Source organism: Cyprinus carpio, unplaced genomic scaffold (genome assembly GCF_018340385.1).
Source record: "Cyprinus carpio isolate SPL01 unplaced genomic scaffold, ASM1834038v1 S000006748, whole genome shotgun sequence".
Classification (NCBI taxonomy): Eukaryota; Metazoa; Chordata; class Actinopteri; order Cypriniformes; family Cyprinidae; genus Cyprinus; species Cyprinus carpio.
Window position 1 is genome coordinate 200553 of NW_024879347.1, and position 19659 is coordinate 220211.

Genomic DNA, 19659 nt, shown 5'->3' on the forward strand with positions numbered 1-19659 from the left:
GTAATAATATTTGGCAATATTACTGTTTTTACTGTGTTTTTGATCAAATAATTGCAGCCTTGGTGAGCATAGGAGACTTATTTTTAAAGTAATAATAATAATAATAAAAAAAAAATCATTCCATTAAACATTAAAATATAATTTGACTAATAGTGTAAATAAAACCAGTAACAAGCATTTGGTCATGTTAGACTGTTTAAAAGTGCTGTCTGACTTAATGTCATGTAACGTAACAACGTAATTTAGTTAAACAGAGCAAAATAAGAATTTCATTTATTTAATTTTTTTTTATCTGATGCCGCTGCATTCTCACTCTTCCTGCCCTCCAATTCTGTCTTGTTGAAATCTACAGTAAGGGCTCCTAGGCCTGATGTTAAAATAATCAGACTTCTTCTTAGATGTGGGGTGCCTGGCGATTGTGACCTGAGATGAGAGAAGCCCATCAAATCCATTTATTAGACTAATGCTTCTGAACAAAGCACAGGGAACAGCAAAAGAGCACTGGAACATTTTAACCCTTAAATTGTTTTTGAAGGGACAGTGGGTGAGCACAATTTCCTTGAGAAAAAAATAAATAAATAAAACAAAAAAATAATTAAAAGAGGGTCCCTGCATGTAGTCTATACAAGTGACTTGTATAAAAAAAAAAATGTTTATCTGTAGCATGCCATGAGAAGTCTGCTAAGCTTGAGGTAAATTTCCAATTTTTCGTTGGATACAAACTGTAAAAACAAAAAGAAAAATCTTTGAAAATAACAAAAAAATTAGTTTAATGCTCTTTTGACAGTTCATTTGTCATATTTTACGTAAAAGGTTTTTGTGAGCATATAGATTACTGTGTTTTAATTTGATGCCAGCTGCATCCACTGCCAGCTGGTGCTTCCCCATCAGAGGTGGGTAGAGTACCCAAAAACTGTACTCAAGTAAAAGTAAAAGTACTTATAGAAATATTTACTGAAGTAAAAGTACTAGTCTGAATAGTTACTTGAGTAAGAGTAAAAAAGTATCAGATAAAAAAACTACTCAAGTAGTTAGTTACTAGATACTTTGGGTCATATACTGAATATCTATAGTCTATTCTTATTTGGATATATAGATAAAATGCATGTAATGTATATGTGTGTGTGTGTGTGTGTGTGTGTGTGTGTGTGTGTGTGTATATATATATATTCCCCTGTTAGGCAACACTTCGTCCAGTGTTTAGTTGGGAATTTCCAAGCCGCTGTCGCCGGCGCCTCTACACCAGATCTTGTTGCCAATCTGCCTTTTTCAAGGCTCTCTTTTGCAAACAAAAGAGGAATAACTGAAGGATAAAGTACTTAAACTGAATTCGCTAACAACGGTTTTATGCGCCATTTTAAAGATTGCAACCATGAGTGGCTAACAGCTAGCACAACAAGTTATTTGGCCATGTTTATTTTTTTTAATACGATTAAAGGGATATGGAATGACAGACGCACAGACTTTATTTACAAGTGACAGGTGAGTGCTTTATGATTTGACGAGTATTGATTCATGCACATTGTTATGGAGGTGTATGTGATGGTTGATAATGCTCTGGCGTGGTGGGTGGATGTCCAGCATTTGTACAGTTCTCCTGCAGTGGGCGCGTCGTCATTTTAAGTGATGTGATGTTCATAGTGACCCGTGTATTGGTGGATTACTTTTACTGATCCATGTAGTAGTCGTAGCCTACTTTAATGCTAAAGTACAATATTTTAATCCTACGATAAACAAGCGGCAAAAATAACTTTTGGGGGGAAAGTTTCTGTCTCATATTTAGGTCAACAATAAAAACGATTGGTATATATATATATATATATATAGCAATAAGAGCAATAAGAGGCCAGAAAAGTTAAATGTACATATAAGGTACAGCTGGAGGACCAATTTGCAACTTATTAGGTCAATTGGCAACATGATTGGGTATAAAAAGAGCCTCTCAGAGTGGCAGTGTCTCTCAGAAGTCAAGATGGGCAGAGGATCACCAATTACCCCAATGCTGCGGTGAAAAATAATGGAGCAATATCAGATAGGAGTTTCTCAGTGAAAAATTGCAAAGAGTTTGAAGTTATCATCATCATCTACAGTGCATAATATCATCCAAAGATTCAGAGAATCTGGAACAATCTCTGTGCGTACGGGTCAAGGCCGGAAAACCATACTGAATGCCCGTGAACTTCGGGCCCTTAGACGGCACTGCATCACATACAGGAATGCTACTGTAATGGAAATCACAACATGGGCTCAGGAATACTTCCAGAAAACATTGCCGGTGAACACAATCCACCGTGCCATTCGCTGTTGCCGGCTAAAACTCTAAAGGTCAAAAAAGAAGCCATATCTAAACATGATCCAGAAGCGCAGGTGTTTTCTCTGGGCCAAGGCTCATTTAAAATGGACTGTGGCAAAGTGGTAAACTGTTCTGTGGTCAGATGAACCAAAATTTGAAGTTCTTTTTGGAAAACTGGGACGCCATGTCATCCGGACTAAAGAGGACAAGGACAACCCAAGTTGTTATCAGCGCTCAGTTCAGAAGCCTGCATCTCTGATGGTATGGGGATGCATGAGTGCGTGTGGCATGGGCAGCTTACACATCTGGAAAGGCACCATCAATACTGAAAGGTATATCCAAGTTCTAGAACAACATATGCTCCCATCCAGACGTCGTCTCTTTCAGGGAAGACCTTGCATTTTCCAACATGACAATTCCAGACCACAAACTGCATCAATTACAACATCATGGCTGTGTAGAAAAAGGATCCGGGTACTGAAATGACCAGCCTGCAGTCCAGATCTTTCAAACATAGAAAACATTCGGCGCATCATAAAGAGGAAGATGCGACAAAGAAGACCTAAGACAGTTGATCAACTAGAAGCCTGTATTAGACAAGAATGGGACAACATTCCTATTCCTAAACTTGAGCATCTTGTCTCCTCAGTCCCCAGACGTTTGCAGACTGTTATAAAAAGAAGAGGGGATGCCACACAGTGGTAAACATGGCCCTTTCCCAACTTTTTTGAGATGTGTTGATGCCATGAAATTTAAAATCAACTTATTTTTCCCTTAAAATTTTCTCAGTTTAAACATTTGATATGTCATCTATGTTGTATTCTGAATAAAATATTGAAATTTGAAACTTCCACATCATTGCATTCTGTTTTTATTCACAATTTGTACAGTGTCTCAACTTTTTTGGAATCGGGTTTGTAAATATATCAGCCTTTACTCCAGTCTTCAGTGTCACATAATCCTTCAGAAATCATTCCAATATGTTGATTTACTATCAGTGATGTTCTCTTTAGCTTTCTATTCATCAAAGGGTATTTATTTCATACTCTGTGACTGCTTATTAAATGTAAAAATAATATTTTTATTTAATGTATAACCAGGGTAGTCATGCACTCATTATTTTTGAGGGGGCACGAGTGGCGGTGGTGGTGGTGGGGGGGTAGGGTGGTGGGGGTCTCGTCATGTGACACACAGCAGCCACAACAGCATATTGGCAAATTATTATTAAGCATTATTTTTATTTTTTCATTTTTATTAGAAACATTCCCAGACGCATGAACTATATCATGAAATATCTTGATTCTCACCTTCATAGATTATGTTAGATAATATGCGATGGACAAAGTAGCCTAATAATGTAATCTATTAACTATGCATAAAAACCTGTCTATATACATAAGTAACAGATATGGGATTCATGCCATAACATATTTTTATATTTCATATCTTTATATTACATGTGAATTTAACATTGAAAGTTAATGTGATATAAAAACGGCTACTAATCCTTCATTGTACAGTAAGAGAGCAAATAACATTTACATTATTAAAGAATATTTTCACTGACAGTCTAGAGTTCAATCACTCTCAAAAACTCCCATTAAAATCACTGAAACTGTTAACACTGAAATCAATATCTTATTTACAGATTCGTACACACATCTGCACTTTGTTGTTTCTGACGAGAGAATTCTCCAGAAAGAGTTATTCAGTCAGGAGCGAGTGAAGGAAGCACAGGGATTTTAGCGATGACTCATCGGAACACCTCTGATTGGTCACTGCATTCATAAGCTCAACAGAATCTTGTGTGATTGGTTATAATGCGCAGTAGCCTACTGTAAAAACACGTCTGTCTCTGCCTCAGCGCCAGCCAGCGAACGCAGATCTGAATTTAGCAGCTGATGATATGACTCCCTGAATGCGGTGTGATTGTATCAAATATAGAAAATATTAATCAGCTTTTTTTGTCTTTTGGAAGCTGCATTCAAAATCCAGTTGGCCCACAAATCTGTGGGGGCACATGCCCCCTCACTTTAAATGGGCATGACGCCTCAGTTATAAGTTACACGTACAACTAATGTCATAGTGGTATCGTGTACTGTAATCGAATGTAGCCTAAGTTATATCTGTTGAATCGTAGACAGCAGCACACGCGGTGTTCATCTAATAAAGATCTTCCTCGCAAGCAAACAATAGCCTTTGCATATTTGCTTTCAATTCAGTGCAGATCCAAAGCCGCGTCTTCAACGCTCTTAATGTTCTTAAACTTTCTGTTACAACTCAGCGCGCGCGGCAGAAAACTGAACGAATCATTCAAACTGATTCACGAACCATTTCACTGGTTAGCCAACTGGTTTGATCAAGCCTTTGAATAGAATTGACTCAAAAGAATGAATCATTCGTGAATGAGCCTCGCTCATTGCCCAGAGAAAAGTAGACGGCGCGTTTGGAATAAACCGAAGCATTTATAACTTTTTTTGCATTAAGATGAAGTAACGAGAGGAGCGTCGCCCACAGTAACGAAGTAAAATTACAGATTTTCCCCCCAAAATTTACTTAAGTAAGAATAAAAGTACCCATCTTTAAATGTACTCCAAAAGTATTAGTTACCCAAAAAAGTAAATAAAAGAAGTAAATTTAACTCGTTACTACCCACCTCTGTTCACCATGCCACGATGCAATAGTGTCACTAGGTGGTTACCATTTTGCCCACACCCATGCCTCTATGATTTTCTGGTCTCAAGACATGGCTAAAGCCCCTTTATCAATGTCGGTTTATGGGTTTGCCAAGTAAAAAGGCCAAAGAATGAGTAGAAAATCTCAACAGAAAACAGTAAACCACACAATTTGAGGTCATTTCCAGCACAAAACAAGTTCAGTTCTGAAGGTGTGTGTTTGTTCAACGTATAAGCCACCACTAACTGTCCACTGCAAAAACAAAACCACTTCTGGTTATCCAAACATTTTTTACTAAACCTTTATTAATTCAAGATTTTACAATTATTATCAGTTTTCACACAGAAATTGCTTCCCATTTCTGAACTTTAAATTCAGCTTAAGCCAAAACCTCCAGTATGTCTCCGGCCAACAGTCCACATTTTTCCAGGGAAAACACATCCTCGGCACATGAAAACCAACAGTATGCATCTTACCTCCCTTCTGCAGATCCTTCAGCAGTCAGCCTGGTGTGATGGGATCAACACAGGCACACAGCGGCTGTGTTTTACAGGCGAGTGGCCGCGTGCACACACAGCGTTCAGGACCACACAGCATCTGAGAGTCAGGGGGTGGGGAGGTGGCGCTCCCACTCGCTGCTTGCATGCACACATTTTCCAGGCCTTGAGAGGCAAATGACTAGCCCAGCTGATGTCAGCCCAGGAGTAAATGTGTTTCCATTCAAACATCCGCAGACGATGTCAGAGGAAACACATTTTGATCTGAAGATCTTTTGGATTATGTTATCTATGTTAATCCATCCCATGACAAACTGCTTTGCTATTACAGCCAGGGTTTATTTTAAGGCTGATAATGAATGATCTTTTTAAATTTACAAAACAAAGTAAATTCTTTTTTTTCTTTCTTTTTTCTTCCAAAACAGATCTGTTCAAACAATGACACACAAAAAAAAATCCTAACAAACTCTTTTACTGCCACTGATTATGTATTTGATTGACAGATGTAGTTTACAGATATGCTCCCAAAGCTTTTTCAATATAGTGATGCCATATACCGTGACAAAAGCTTAAGCAATTATCGCAACATTAAATACCATCACATGTCTAGTTCCTGTCATCAATTTGAGTAGGCCTAGCTGCAGCTGTTTACCACTATAGCTAGTTAACGACTAGAGAGAACATCAGTTTCACTGTGGTAGGCCTATTTTAAGGTGTACGCAGTAATTCTTGTCATGTTGAGCTGGCGGATATGCAATTTATATTTGCACTAAGACCGTTTTAACAAACAAAACCATAAAAGTGTTCCCTAACTACAGTCTCTGCTCAAAGAACAGGATGCAACTTTTAGATCTGGCAATATGCTGGCCAACAAGTAATGTCAGGAAGAGAGAACTGAAAAAAGTAGTCTAACTAAAATATACTATAATAATTCTAACTAAAATATACAATTTGCTAAAATATTTGTGGTTGGAGAATAAATGTGCCATACATGGAATTGTAAACCTACAAGTAAGTGCATTTCATGATAGCACTAAAAGTGACTAATGTAATTGGGTAATTAAAATAACCTACTGTCCTTTTATTTTAGCTTTCTTTTTTTTTTTAATCTGTTACAATATTAGAATGTCATTTTAACCCTATTTTGCACACGATATGTGGCATTGCGTACATAGTTACATTCACTATATTTGTTTTCATAGCCTTCAATATGAACAGTGTTTCATTGGACAACATTGGAAAGGATGTCAAATAACTTATTTTCCCATCTAAATTATTTTATTTCATCCAAATAGAACAAAAAAAGAGAGAGAGAGAGACAATATTGAGATATATACTGTATAATGCAGTTCAGCCAAAAAAAAACACAGAGATATTTTTTTTGGGCATATTGCCCAGCCCTAATAACTCCTGTAACGTGGAAGGGGATAAAAGTTGTTACTGACTATAAAAGGACTGTCCTCTACAAATTAGTATCAAGCCTTTTCCTGGCAACTCTGAATAGTTCTAGCATTTACTGGATATAACAAAGTTAATTTGGTCCGGGTGGATCTAGATCTGCTATGCACGTGTAACAAGTCCACAGAAGGCGAGCGTAGTGAGAACCCAAGTGCAGTTTAATTACAAGTGATGCAGAAATCCAAACATAATCCAAACAATGAACAAAGACTTGACTAGACTTGATAAGGCATGAACAGACTAGACTCACCGACAGCGGGTTACAACATTAATACACGACAAAAGACAATGGCAATGACATGGCTACTTATAGTCAACAATGAGGGTCACATGACATGAACAAACCAATGGGAAACAAGACACATGACTAAGACAACCAACTAGAACATGACACAATGAACAAGAGGAACCAATAGCATGAAGACAAGAGGGCAAGGGAAGCATGACACAAACATCATGAAACAAACTACAAAATAAAGACATGAAAACAAGAACATGAAACAAAACCCACATTACAGCACGCCACTGGTGCAGAGAAAGTACGGACTTACATTACCACTCCAAATAGCCACATAGACATTCTGCTGTGAGCATATAAGATGTGCTGCTGCTGCTGCATGAAAAGGGAATACATAAATCCCCCAGCAGATCTAGACAGGTGGCATAAAGCCCTGCACGGGCATCAAATCTATGCTCTAGCATGGCCCTGTGCTGAGATACTCAGGCCGTAGCCCAGCCAGAGTCTGATAGCTTATCAGGATTCTTGACCCGAGTCTGACTAGAGCCTGTTTTATTTTATTTTTTTTGTTTGTTTGTTTTTCCCCTCCCATTACACAGCCTATACTACTGTTACAGCCATTAAAATAGTTCAGTTTTGTTTTTGATGGCAAATTGGTTATATTTATTTTTGTTTCTTTAAGTTGTATTAAGTTTATTAAGAAAAATGTTTGGAACATTTTTTTTTTTTTTTTTGTTTAATTAACCCGACTCAACATCATATGGTGTCAGGTGTTGCAACAAGACACAGCCAGTGAGAATGCAAGGCATGGGTTGAGGTCAGTGGAAGAAAAACAGCAGCAGCAACATGGCTTTAAGAAAAGTTTGCACACAAGAAATTGAGCTATTTTTTTCATCGCACAAACAGCTTGCAGCACAAATTTCTTCCCGGTGTTCATTTTCAAATAAACAACTCCTGATACTTGTTGTTTCATGTCATTCCGTTCAACTTCTCGCATATGTTTTCATGACAAAACGTGGTTTGGGGACCATGTAGAGTTGCTGGGTGACAGAGTTGTTGTCAACTAGTGTAGTGTGTGACCCCCTGTTGTGGATCATTTGCATAGTGTTACATAGTGTGAACACCAAAACTTCTTCAAGACTGAACAGCACAGTGATCTGCTGATGTTTTAAGTTGTGTAGTGTGAACTAGGCTTAACAGTTGCGGTAGCATGGTCTTGTGTTGTTTACACCAACACAGCACATCTTTTCCATCTTAATTGATGAAAATATAAAATATAAAAAAGTAGAAGCCTAAAACACACCCAGTGCCCAGCCCACATGTAAACTATGATGTGTAAACTGGCCCGAAACTTGGCCCTAGGGGCATAAATAAGTCGGGCCCCGTCGGACTCGGGCTGAAATGCAGGGCCCTAAGGTGGAGCTGGGGAATGGATGGTTTTGGAGGAACTCTGACAGTGTGCTGCAGAACCAGCTTACAGCAAACCCTGAACCAGACTATTAAAATTTTGCATTACCAAGCTAATTGGCTGCAGAATCAGCAGAGGCCAATCAGCATGTGCCATGTAGTAAATGATTGCTAGCAGAATGCATGTAGTTCAAGTCAGGGTCAGCTCACTAATGCACACCAGAGAAAAAAATTCAACTGACTTCAAACAGCACACTAAAATCTATGAAAGAGAATTTTAATGGGTTAATTTGAATGCGTTAAATGTATTATTTCCTTATTATTTTTTCCAGATTCATTCAAGTTAAAATAACTAAAAATAAATGCATTTTAAAGTTTAGAATTAGACAGCCTTTGTAGAGTGTAGGCAATTGGGCTGAGCCCAGGCACTTACGCTGGTAACTCATCAGTGGACTTTCCTCATCAATATAGGCTATATAGGCTCTCTCTCTCTAAAGTCTTGCATTATGTTACTCAGGGATGAAGCCTGCCAGTATCCATCATGCATCATAACAGATGCCCGCTTCTGATCGATCTAATAGATCAGTGGTTCTCAACCTTGTTCCCGGAATTTATGATCACAGATGAGCTAATAATTACATCAATAGCAATCATGGACAATCTGTGGAATTGTAAATGTAAGTGTGTGACATAATACAAAAGGAAACATTTGCATTGCATGGATTATATGTGCAATTGTATTAAAGCTGTGATTTAGTTTATTAGATGCTGAGCTACATGATTACACAAAGTGCCCAACACACTATAAATATGAGGTAACACTTTACATTGCCAATGTGATGTCATAAGTATTTGTATTTGTGTGTACAAAAATGTAGCTCTAACACATTCTTTTTCTCTTTTTTACATTTGAACAGTGAATTTCTAATAAATTAAAAAACGAAACCAAGTGCAGTATTTATTAAACAGAAGTATTTATTAAACAGAAACAACATATGACAACAAGACACATGAACAAAGGGACCACATGGCAGAATCACATGACGGGATCAGCGAAACACATGACAATGACAAGAGAACACAAAACAAAAAAGACAAGAAACCCCAAACAAGAAACAAAACTCAAAAACCAGTGGAACATATCCCCCCAATGATGGAAACCCTGGACTGTGAAGCAGTGGGCAAAACCATGGGCTGTGGAGCAGTATATAGTATCTGTAAATAGTATCTGTGCAATCAAGTCAACGATATCGTTGGAAATTAAGTGTCCCCAACTAAGCAAGCCACAGGAAACAGCAGCAAGGAACCAAAACTCCATCGTTTACACAATGGAGAAAAAACCTTGGGAAAAACAAGGCTCAGCAGTTTAATTCCAGGCTGCAGCAAAGTCACATTGTGCAGAGGACTCAACTGGTTCCTGTGGTCTTGTCCCGGTGGCCATCCAGGAGACAAAGTCTTCACTGGGGACCTGTCTCTGGGAAGAAGACCACCACAGGTCTGGCCAGTGGCGGATCAGAGACATGGACAGACCACCTGGCCTTGACAGAACAGGCATAGTAACTTTGAACGGTCTCAGTGGCAATAACATGATAGGCTATAACTTCATGAACAGCCTCCATGGCCGTAACATGACAGGCAGATTATCCTTGAACAGTGGCCGCAGTATCACAGACACAGTTGTGATCTCACAGTTTGTGAGTGGCCTCCATGGCCATAACATGACAGACAGAGTGTTCAGGCAAGTTGTTTAGGGATGGCCTCCTTGGCCATGACAGGGCAGACTGTGAGTTCAGGGACAGTCTCTTTGGCCGTGATAGGACAGGCAGAGAGTTCAAGGATGGCCTCCTTGGCCGTGACCACTGTGGTCAAAATGGGACAGGCATAAGACAGTCAGATTCATGGATTTCTGACGTTCCAAAGGCGCCTCCTACTGACTGAATGAATGTGCATTTTCAATAATCCCGACTGCAATTTAAATCTCTATGGGCTGGTTGCCTTGACAAGGGCTCAGGAGGTGAACTAGAATAAGATCTAGCTTTTCTATAATAAATTGTCCACTGGAGGTAAGTGTAGTGAGAACTCAAGTGCAATATGTATTACAAAACCCAAAAACCAGTATGACAGATATTCACAAAATCACTTTATTTACATATTTGTATGTACAACTTTACAGAGACCAATTTTCATGAAGGTTTAACTTTTATTTGAAAAATAAAATAATAATAAATAAAAATTAATATTAACGCCAAGCAGTTTTACACAGTCAATGTAAAAAAAGGATATGAAGGGTGAACAGATAAATGTCAATATAACCACATTTTATTACCTTGGTTGTTGTACACGTTGTGGCAGTTTGTAAATGAAAGGTCTGGTCAGTGGCACTAAAAGTTTAATGCTTTATCGTGTTTGAAAATATTATAGTACCTACCCGCAACCTAACAGTGTTAACAATGTCAGATAAAAATGCATTTACTGTCAAGTCTTTTAGCTTTTTTCTCATGGCTTGTTTCACTCATACCCAAGCTCTTCACAGTGCAAGTACAATGTTGTACCAGGTGAACTACCAAACAAGTTTACATATGGTGCTGGGGAGGCTCCAGATAGTGCTTGAAAAACCCTGGTGTAAACTAGTTGTCGTAGTAGTAGTTTTTTAATAGTAGTAGCACGACTCTCATTAAAAATGTTTATCAAAAATGTTAAAAGCTTGGTCTGATAGGAAGGATAGCAGTATTGGTGATTCTGTTAAAAAATATATATAATAGGAATATAACTAAACAAAAATATTTATAATATATATATACAAAATATTACGTACACAAATTCTGTATTTTACAAAAATTAAAAAGACAACAAAAAGTTTAAACCTATTATGACATGTAACAGTTAAAAGCCTTTTAAAAAATCATACCATGGGACAGAAATCCTCATCATTCCTAAACATTAACAAAAGTGTAACTCACCTCAATTGTGTGCATCAAGTAAAATCGCAGATCTTCACTGTGATCTGAGGAAACAAACAGAAGTCATAATATTAGTCAGGCAACATGATATAATATAGGCAACATGAATTAATTTTATAACATGCTAGATTACTTAATGTGTGAAGTCATGGACACGCATCGCGGAGCTAGCACAAGATGTGTATTTGTGGTTAAAAAGCATACATTTTGAATTAAATTACCCATTAAAGTCCATTTTTTTTTAGATAAATGACCGATTGTTTCGCTAGATCAGACCTTTATTCTTCGGCTGGGATCTTGTAGAGCTTTTTGAAGCTGCAATGAACCTGCAATTTGGACTATCAGCCCGTTGGCCGCCATTAAAGTCCATTATTTGGAGAAAAATCCTGGAAAGTTTTCCTCAAAATCTTAATTTCTTTGTGACTAAAGACAGAAAGACACAGACATCTTGGATTGTTCACTGCACATATATTGTCATTTAGAGCATTTATTTGCAGAAAATGATAACTGCTCACAAAAACAAAACAGCTGCAGCTCAAATAATGCAAAGAAATCAAGTTCTTATTGTTTTAACTTATCTTATATCATAATATTAACTTACATCATAATGTTTTAACTAGGGAAGAGTTCAGAAATCAGTATTTGATGGAATAACCCTGATTTTCAGTCACAGCTTTCATGTGTCATGGCATGCTCTCCACCAGTCTTTCACATTGCTATTGGGTGACTTCTTGGCGCAAAAAAAATTGAGCAGCTCAGATTTGTTTGATGGCTTGTGACACTCCATCTTCCTTTTGAGGTTTTCAAAGGCCTTCAGGTCTGGAGATTGAGCTGACCTTGACAGGGTTTTGATCTGGTGGTTCTCCATCCACACCTTGATTGACCTGGCTGTATGGCATGGAGCATTGTTCTGCTGGAAAAACCAATCATCAGAGTTGGGGAACATTGTCAGAGCAGAAGGAAGCAAGTTTTATTCCAGGACAGCCTTATGCATGGCTTGATTCATGCACCCTTCACAAGAATCTGCCCTATTCCAGCTTTGCTGAAGCACCCCCAGATCATCACTTATCCTCCAACAAATTTCACAGTGGGTCCGAGACACTGTCGCTGGTAGGCCTCTCCAGGTCTCTGTCTAACCATTAGCTTACCAGGTGTTGGGCTAAGCTGAAAATTGGACTCAGAGAAGATGACGTTACTGAAGTCCTCTACGGTCCAATCTTTATGGTCTTTTGCAAACTTCAGCATGGATCTTCTTTGCTTCTCATTGATGAAGAGCTTTTTTTGCATAACTGCCCCTAGGAGCCTGTTTCGAACCATCCTCTTTGTGTACTTCACCCCAGCTGCCGTTTGCCATTCTTTTTGTAGGTCACTTGATGTCATCCTACAGTTGATATTGGAATGAGTTGGCGGTCATTCTGGTCAGTGGAGAGTCATTTGCCCCCTCTGCCAATCTGCAGCTTGACCTTGTTCTTATAAACTGCTGTCTTAACCTAAATTTTAAGGATGGAAGCAACCTGATGCTCACTGTATCCCTCTGTCAAGTCCCTTTTCACACTGCACGTTCGACCCGGAAAATTGCCGGAACATTGCCGGACCACCTTCTGTGTGAACGCAAACACGTCCCGGGATTGATTCCGGAATCGATCCCGGGTTGGGGACCTAGTCACATTGCCGGGTTCAGTCCCGGAACAAGCTCTGTGTGAACAAAAGCCAGAACCAATGCTGTGTCGTAGTTATCGTGCGACTCTTTTACCTGGTGTTTTGAAGGAAGATCAACGTTCGCGACAAAAAATAAGGGGCAAACTGTAATGAAGCAGAAATCAAGTAGCTCCTCACTATCAGCGCTGAAGCTGAGTTAGTTCATCAGCTTAAGGGAAAGTTAACGTGCCTAGCGTTTTCAACTCATGCATTACACGTCACATCCTGATGTCACGCATCATTACGGGACCTTTACGGGTTGTATGTGAATGCACGCACATATTCCGGGAAATCACTGGCAGTGTCAAAGGGGCAAAATCTAGCGACCCAGGAACAATTGCCGGGACACATTACCCGTGTATTTTCCGGAATCACAGTGTGAAAGGGGCTTCAGTAAAGCCAGAATTGAACCCTTCTTTTCCTCACTCAAAACTTTTCTTATCAACTCTTTTGGCATGGCCAATATTTATTATTTGTTCTACTACTACCACTGTTTTTGCCATCCACCAGGTCCTACTGCAAGAAGATAGCATTGACCACAGCAGTGGTTTTTATATTTTTTCTCGTTAAATAAGATTTGGCTTAGGTGATCAGCAGAATGAGGTGTGCCTGTGTTGGAATTCAGCAGACACTGGAATTGAATGGCTGTCATACATGTAGAAATGCTGATTTTTTTTTTTTTTAAGAGTTGTATAAATTATAACATTTAAAAAATAATAGAAAACATTACAGGCCATTTTTGCCTCAAGCCCCCATTAATTTCCCACCTTGAAGTGTACTGACTTAAGCCGAGTACTGTACCCTTCACTAGCAGTACCCATCGAAGTGAAAAGGAAAGGAATTCATTCCCAACAGTTTGAAGAGAGCAAATTATTTAAGGTTTGAGGTTCACACAATATTGTCCACCCTTACACATCATTAAAGCTGCCTTCGCACTTCCAAAGATTTGTGTCTTAATTTTCAGGTCACCATGACCAGCAGCACATCAGGTTGTCTCCCCATCCTCTCTCGGGACCTCTCTGTCACTCAATGGTGACAGATTCACGACAGCCTTCTCTGATTGGTGGCTGTTTTCTCTGTCCCTCAGACCTGAATTTTATGAACCCTATTGACCCCAGAGGTTTCTGAGAGCTCAGCATGTTCAATTGCAGAGTAAAGCTTTGATTAATGTCTTCATCACACACACCCAAGTGCTTTATTGAACCTTCACTATACCCTGAGTGAGCATAAATACAGTCAGCCTACATTGGTAACACTTTAAAATGTGGTTAAATTTATTAACATTCCTTAAAGGGTTAGTTCACCCAAAAAATGAAAAGTAGCCCATACATTACTCACCCTCAATGCATCCTAGGTGTATATGACTTTCTTCTCCAGTCGGACTTATATTAAAAATTGTCTTTGATCTTTCAAGCTGTTAAATGGCACTCAGTGGGTGTTGCAGTGCTTCTGTCCAAAAGAAGTGAAAGAAAAAGCGCCCATCCATAAGAAAAAGTGTCTCACATGGCTCCGGGGGGTGAACAAAGTCCTCCTGTTGCGAATCAATGCATTTTTGTTAGAAAAATATCCATATTCAAATGTAATAATCACTTTAATCTAGTTTGCGTTTACAGTTGTACACGGAAGCAGCTCCAGGCAGATGATGTATGATGTCGGCGCTGCGCATGTGCCAGTGAGTCTCATGAAAACCAACGTTTGTTAACAGGAGCAAAGGAAGCAAAGTTTCCTTACTTTAGCAAAGGAAAACCAGTCTCCACTTGGCTTATATCAAAATCCTCTGACATTCTTCTTTACAAATCCTCATTTTGTACTTCTAATTAGTGACCGTTTTTTATATCTCTCCCCTGCGCTTCCCCGTTCATCACTTCTGAGCGGCGCATGCGCAAAGCCGACCTCATACGTCATCCGCCTGGAACTGCTTTAGTGTACAACAGTGAGCGCAAGCTAGATTAAATTGATTATTACATTTTAAATATGGTTATTTTTCTTACAAAAACACATTGATTTGCTACAGGAGGACTTAGTTCACCCCCCGGAGCCGTGTGAGACACTTTTTATTTTGGATGGGCACTTTTTATTTCACTTCTTTTGGACTGAAGCACTGCAACAACCTCTGAGTGCCATTAAACAGCTAGAAAGATCAAAGATAATTTTTTATATAACTCCAACTGGATTCGTCTGGAAGAAGAAAGTCATATGCACCTAGGATGACTTGAGGGTGAGTAATTTATGGGCTAATTCTCATTTTTGGGTAAACTAACCCTTTAATGCATTTGATGATCTAACAAAGAACAACATTTTTGTTACAGCAATTAATTTAATGATTATTTATATAAAATATAAACCTAGTGTTGTTCATAGTTACTTCAAGTTTGTTAATAATACATGAATAATACATGTTAATGTATACAGCTTGGAATTTTAAAAATGGACTAGTAAATGTAGAAATCAAAACTTATTGTAAAGTGCTATAATTACATTTACGGGAGTTTACAAGTCTAAGCAAGAGTTTGAACATATTTACCCACAGGTGCAATCAAAATCACAATACAACCGAGTGCAATTACTAATCTACAGAAGGGTTCAATTTAATGAAATACATATACAGTCTAAATGCTTCCAATTTAAAAAGCAGTGCTTTGTTCTGTTCATAGCCTGCTAAACTCCCGCTGAGAAAAAGATGTTTTGCTTATAATTTTCTTATGCTAATATGTCCCAGAAAAATATCACAGTACACTGTATTACACAGTTAGATTTATATTTTAAGTTTTTCTTTCTAAGCGATCATATCTTCTTTTGTGCTCTGCAGTACAAAAAAAATAACAATTATTTGAGTTTGGAACAGCCATGAAGGTGAGTAAATGACAGAATTTTCATTTTGAATGAACTGTTCCTTTACTGCTCTCTTTCCCTCAAGAGTGTTCGTTTATCATCCATATTGTCGTTTTTAACTATTTCTTTCACTTAGACATCTTTCAGTATCTTTAATTCCATAAGTTTTTTAAAACTGTTTTTTTTTTTTTTTTGCATAAGTTTGTATAAATGTGACAAAAGACTCTGTGCTTCTGTCTTCCCACCAATGCACTTATTAATCATAATTTACGTTTTTCTCCAACTAACCCACTATAAATTACATTTTCACAGAAGACTGCATTTTGCAATTATTTAACATTGCCAACAATACTATATTACATTGTAACTTTTTAAAACTAATTTCAACTATACATAAATAATAATCTGTAGACCCATTTGGGTAAATATTGATTTTCAAAAAATATATTTTTCCAGTCATTTTTATATGACCAATCTAATGCCATTATTCAAACAATTATTAGAGGGACTGATCAGAGGAGACAGTTGTACGGTCCCCTGTCTGTGAGACACCTGCAGGTTCTTTCCCTAGCTGTGCTGTGACTGTCATCCTGTCACACGCTCATACACACACACTGATCTCACTAAATTAGTAAAGACATATATGCAATGGCTGTTACATGGTTGTGATGATATTTGCTACCCAACCTACACCCTATTCCAGCCAGAAAGAAAAGGGACACTTCATTGACCACAGCCTGTATTTGTACTACTTGTTTTAGGATCTCGGCATGAAGTCAACCACTTCTTATCAAACTGTTCAAAGAGGAAAATAATCTGAGCCATGATATAACCCATTAACTGTACAGCTACACTCTTGTTAAGTCACCTTAGTAAAGACAGAGTAATCTAAAAAATCATCTCAGAGATTCTGGCAGAATTAGAGTGTGAAGAGCATAGGGTACAGTATATGATAAGGTATATGCTTAAAAAGAAAGTGACATACACTGAGAATAGCTGGAATTCACTAAGATAAAACGTGTGACAACCCGCTCTTCTCTAACAGAAATTCAGAGAACTATAAAAATACAAAATGTTTTTGTGAATTAGTTAAATATTAACTTAAAATCTCAGGGGGTAGGTCAAGTTAATATTTTATGGTAAAGATTCCTGCTGACAAGAAAAAAAAAATGGAAATGCATGATGTAAAGATTTTTTTTTTTTTTAAATGCTTCATTCCAAAATAGTTTATTCCTCCATTGCATATCATTTTCAATATTTTATCTGGCAAACAAAAAGCTTTAAGAAAATGTAATGGTTGAAGTTTAAAATAAATATCTAAATTCAACAGCAAATGTCACTCTCTGCTCTCTGACAATTTCAGAGTGTGCTATGACATCAACCCATTTTAGCTTAGTTAGGAGCTTTAGTGACACACTGTTTGTTTCATTAAAACATCCTCTCCTCCACCTTCCCATCCTGAAGGAAGGAAGCAAAAGCCTCATTTTAAAACCTAAGACATAAAATAAAAAAATAAAAATTGTGGTATTAGACAAGTACAAAATATTCTGAAGAAAATGTGGAACATGCACTGGTATGTAAACAAAACACAATCATTGAACACCATCTTTTTTTTTCAGTTTTGTTTATGCTACAGAAGTTTGTTATGTTTGTATATGGATGGCATGTTAATGAATAAAAGTTGAGTCCATTTTTATTCCCTTAAGCCGAATCTGCTATCTGTACAGATATTCCATATTGCATAAGACAAAATAATACTTTTTTACACCAATCATCCTCTTGCTTCCTAATATAGTGTGTGGCCTTCTTGAGCATCAGCAATGTGTAAAAAGTGTACAAAGATCCCAGTCCCAGGAGTATTTTTGTCGCACCTCCATTAGACTCCCAGTCCCTCCCAGTCTCTGCTCACTCTCCCTTGATTTCTAACCACATATACACCTGTCAGCTATCACCCAGAAAATTTGTGGACTCCTTAAATTCCACATTGCCTAGTCTACAACCAGGACTATTAAAATAGCCTATTTTAGACTGTCTACTTTCTGCAGTGTTCTAGCTTTGTGGTCCTTCTTCAGTTTCCTGAAGACCTTCCTCTTGTTTCATATACTTTACCATTGTGTTGACACTCATCAATCTCTATTATTGTTTTTATGATAACTCCTGTCATTCATCTTTTGCCTGCCATCCACGGCTGTGTTTCTGCTGTGCATTCATCCACCACTACTCACTTGCTCTGCTGCTTTGTCTTTTCAAATAAAGATCCCAGCACTTATTTATACGCTCATTTTCTGTGTTGCTTCCTGAAAACAGACTAGACACAAACCATGAACCCGGTTGGGATATGATCTTCTGTGCACTGCCAAAAACTTTCTAGACTCTGATATAGACTTCTTCCAGCTTCACAACCCATTCTCATCAGCTTCCATACCAAATGCTGAAGAGATTAGATCTTTTTGTTATAGTGTCATTATATATGTGTGTAGTTGTCACTCACCATACTGCAGCTGCAGCTGTCTGAGGTACAGTGGGTTTTGCAGGACGTTACATTGTCCCAGTTCATCCTCTCTGGTCACCAACATCAAATCTGAGTATATAAAGATTGTTTTACCTAGAGAGGTAAGAGAGAGAGAGAGGAATTCAGCAAAAATGGATCAAATGCAGATGTTTTAAAAGAACATTTGGAGTCATATACAATACATGTGATGTGACTGCCGATGCACAAGAACCACTGCTGTAGAGTATGAGTAGAGATTAAAGGGAAAACAAGTCTCGAAAAATGGAAATAACAGTAATAATTGCTTTTTTTAAATTTAGTTCTCATATGACTGCACCCAACATATCATATATAAAAACCCATTACAGCACCTTTCTACTGAACTTAATTGTGGGATTATGTTACTTACATTAAAATTATGCTGATACACTTTTTTCCCATTTTCCCTCTCTGCTAATTCATTTATCTTGATAATTCACCTAAAGACTGTTGAAGATAATCAACTAATATTTTTTGTATAAATGTTAAGCTGTTTCTACATTTAACCTAAATAGAACTTTGTTTATTAAAAGAAAGAAAGAAAGAAAGAAAGAAAGAAAGAAACAAACAAAGAAAGAAAGAAAGAAAAAGAATGCTTTGTGAAATTGCACTGCTTTTGCAGTTAACGTATTAGATTGGCATATATAATCAAAATTTACTTGTTCATCCATCCATTTATCAGTCCTACACCAACTGAACCTGTCTGTTCGATCACAGCTGGAGTGCCCATGCTAACCACCAGAGGGAACTGCATCCCATACCTCTGTCAATCAGTCTTGGGCTTCATTTCTCATAACCCATTGCCCGGACTCATCATGCCTGATTGTTTTCACCTGTTGCTCATTACCTCTACCAATATAATCCTGGTGTTTTCAGTCAGTCTTTACGAAGTCTTGTATGTGTTACAGCTGCAGTTCTAAGCCTTTTATCCTGGTTCTCTTGTGTCCTGTTTTCCTGGTTCTTCATATTCTGCTTGTTTATCTGGATGGCTCTGTTAGCCTCAGTCCTGGGGCCTGTTCTTCATACCTTGCTTAATACATCTGAGATGATTTGAAAGATGCCCGATCTGC

At 37.9% G+C, this 19659-nt stretch overlaps 1 protein-coding gene across 2 annotated transcripts in view; it reads right to left on the bottom strand.

Moving 5' to 3' along the window:
• Nucleotides 1-18660, bottom strand: part of LOC109089622 (regulator of G-protein signaling 3-like) — a 57229-nt gene extending 38569 nt beyond the window's left edge. The window contains exons 1-3 of one of the 2 annotated variants that reach the window (XR_006159808.1): nucleotides 18551-18660; nucleotides 11530-11573; nucleotides 10746-11308 (exon numbers count right to left, since the gene is read on the bottom strand). Coding sequence is in view for 1 of the 2 variants with exons in the window: in XM_042755786.1 (XP_042611720.1) it covers nucleotides 11530-11573; nucleotides 18551-18635 (129 nt within the window). In the remaining variant the exon portion in view is untranslated. Of the gene's footprint in view, nucleotides 1-10745; nucleotides 11309-11529; nucleotides 11574-18550 lie in introns of those variants that run through there. The other variant, XM_042755786.1, reaches the window with a different exon arrangement.
• Nucleotides 18661-19659: the final 999 nt, after the last annotated feature.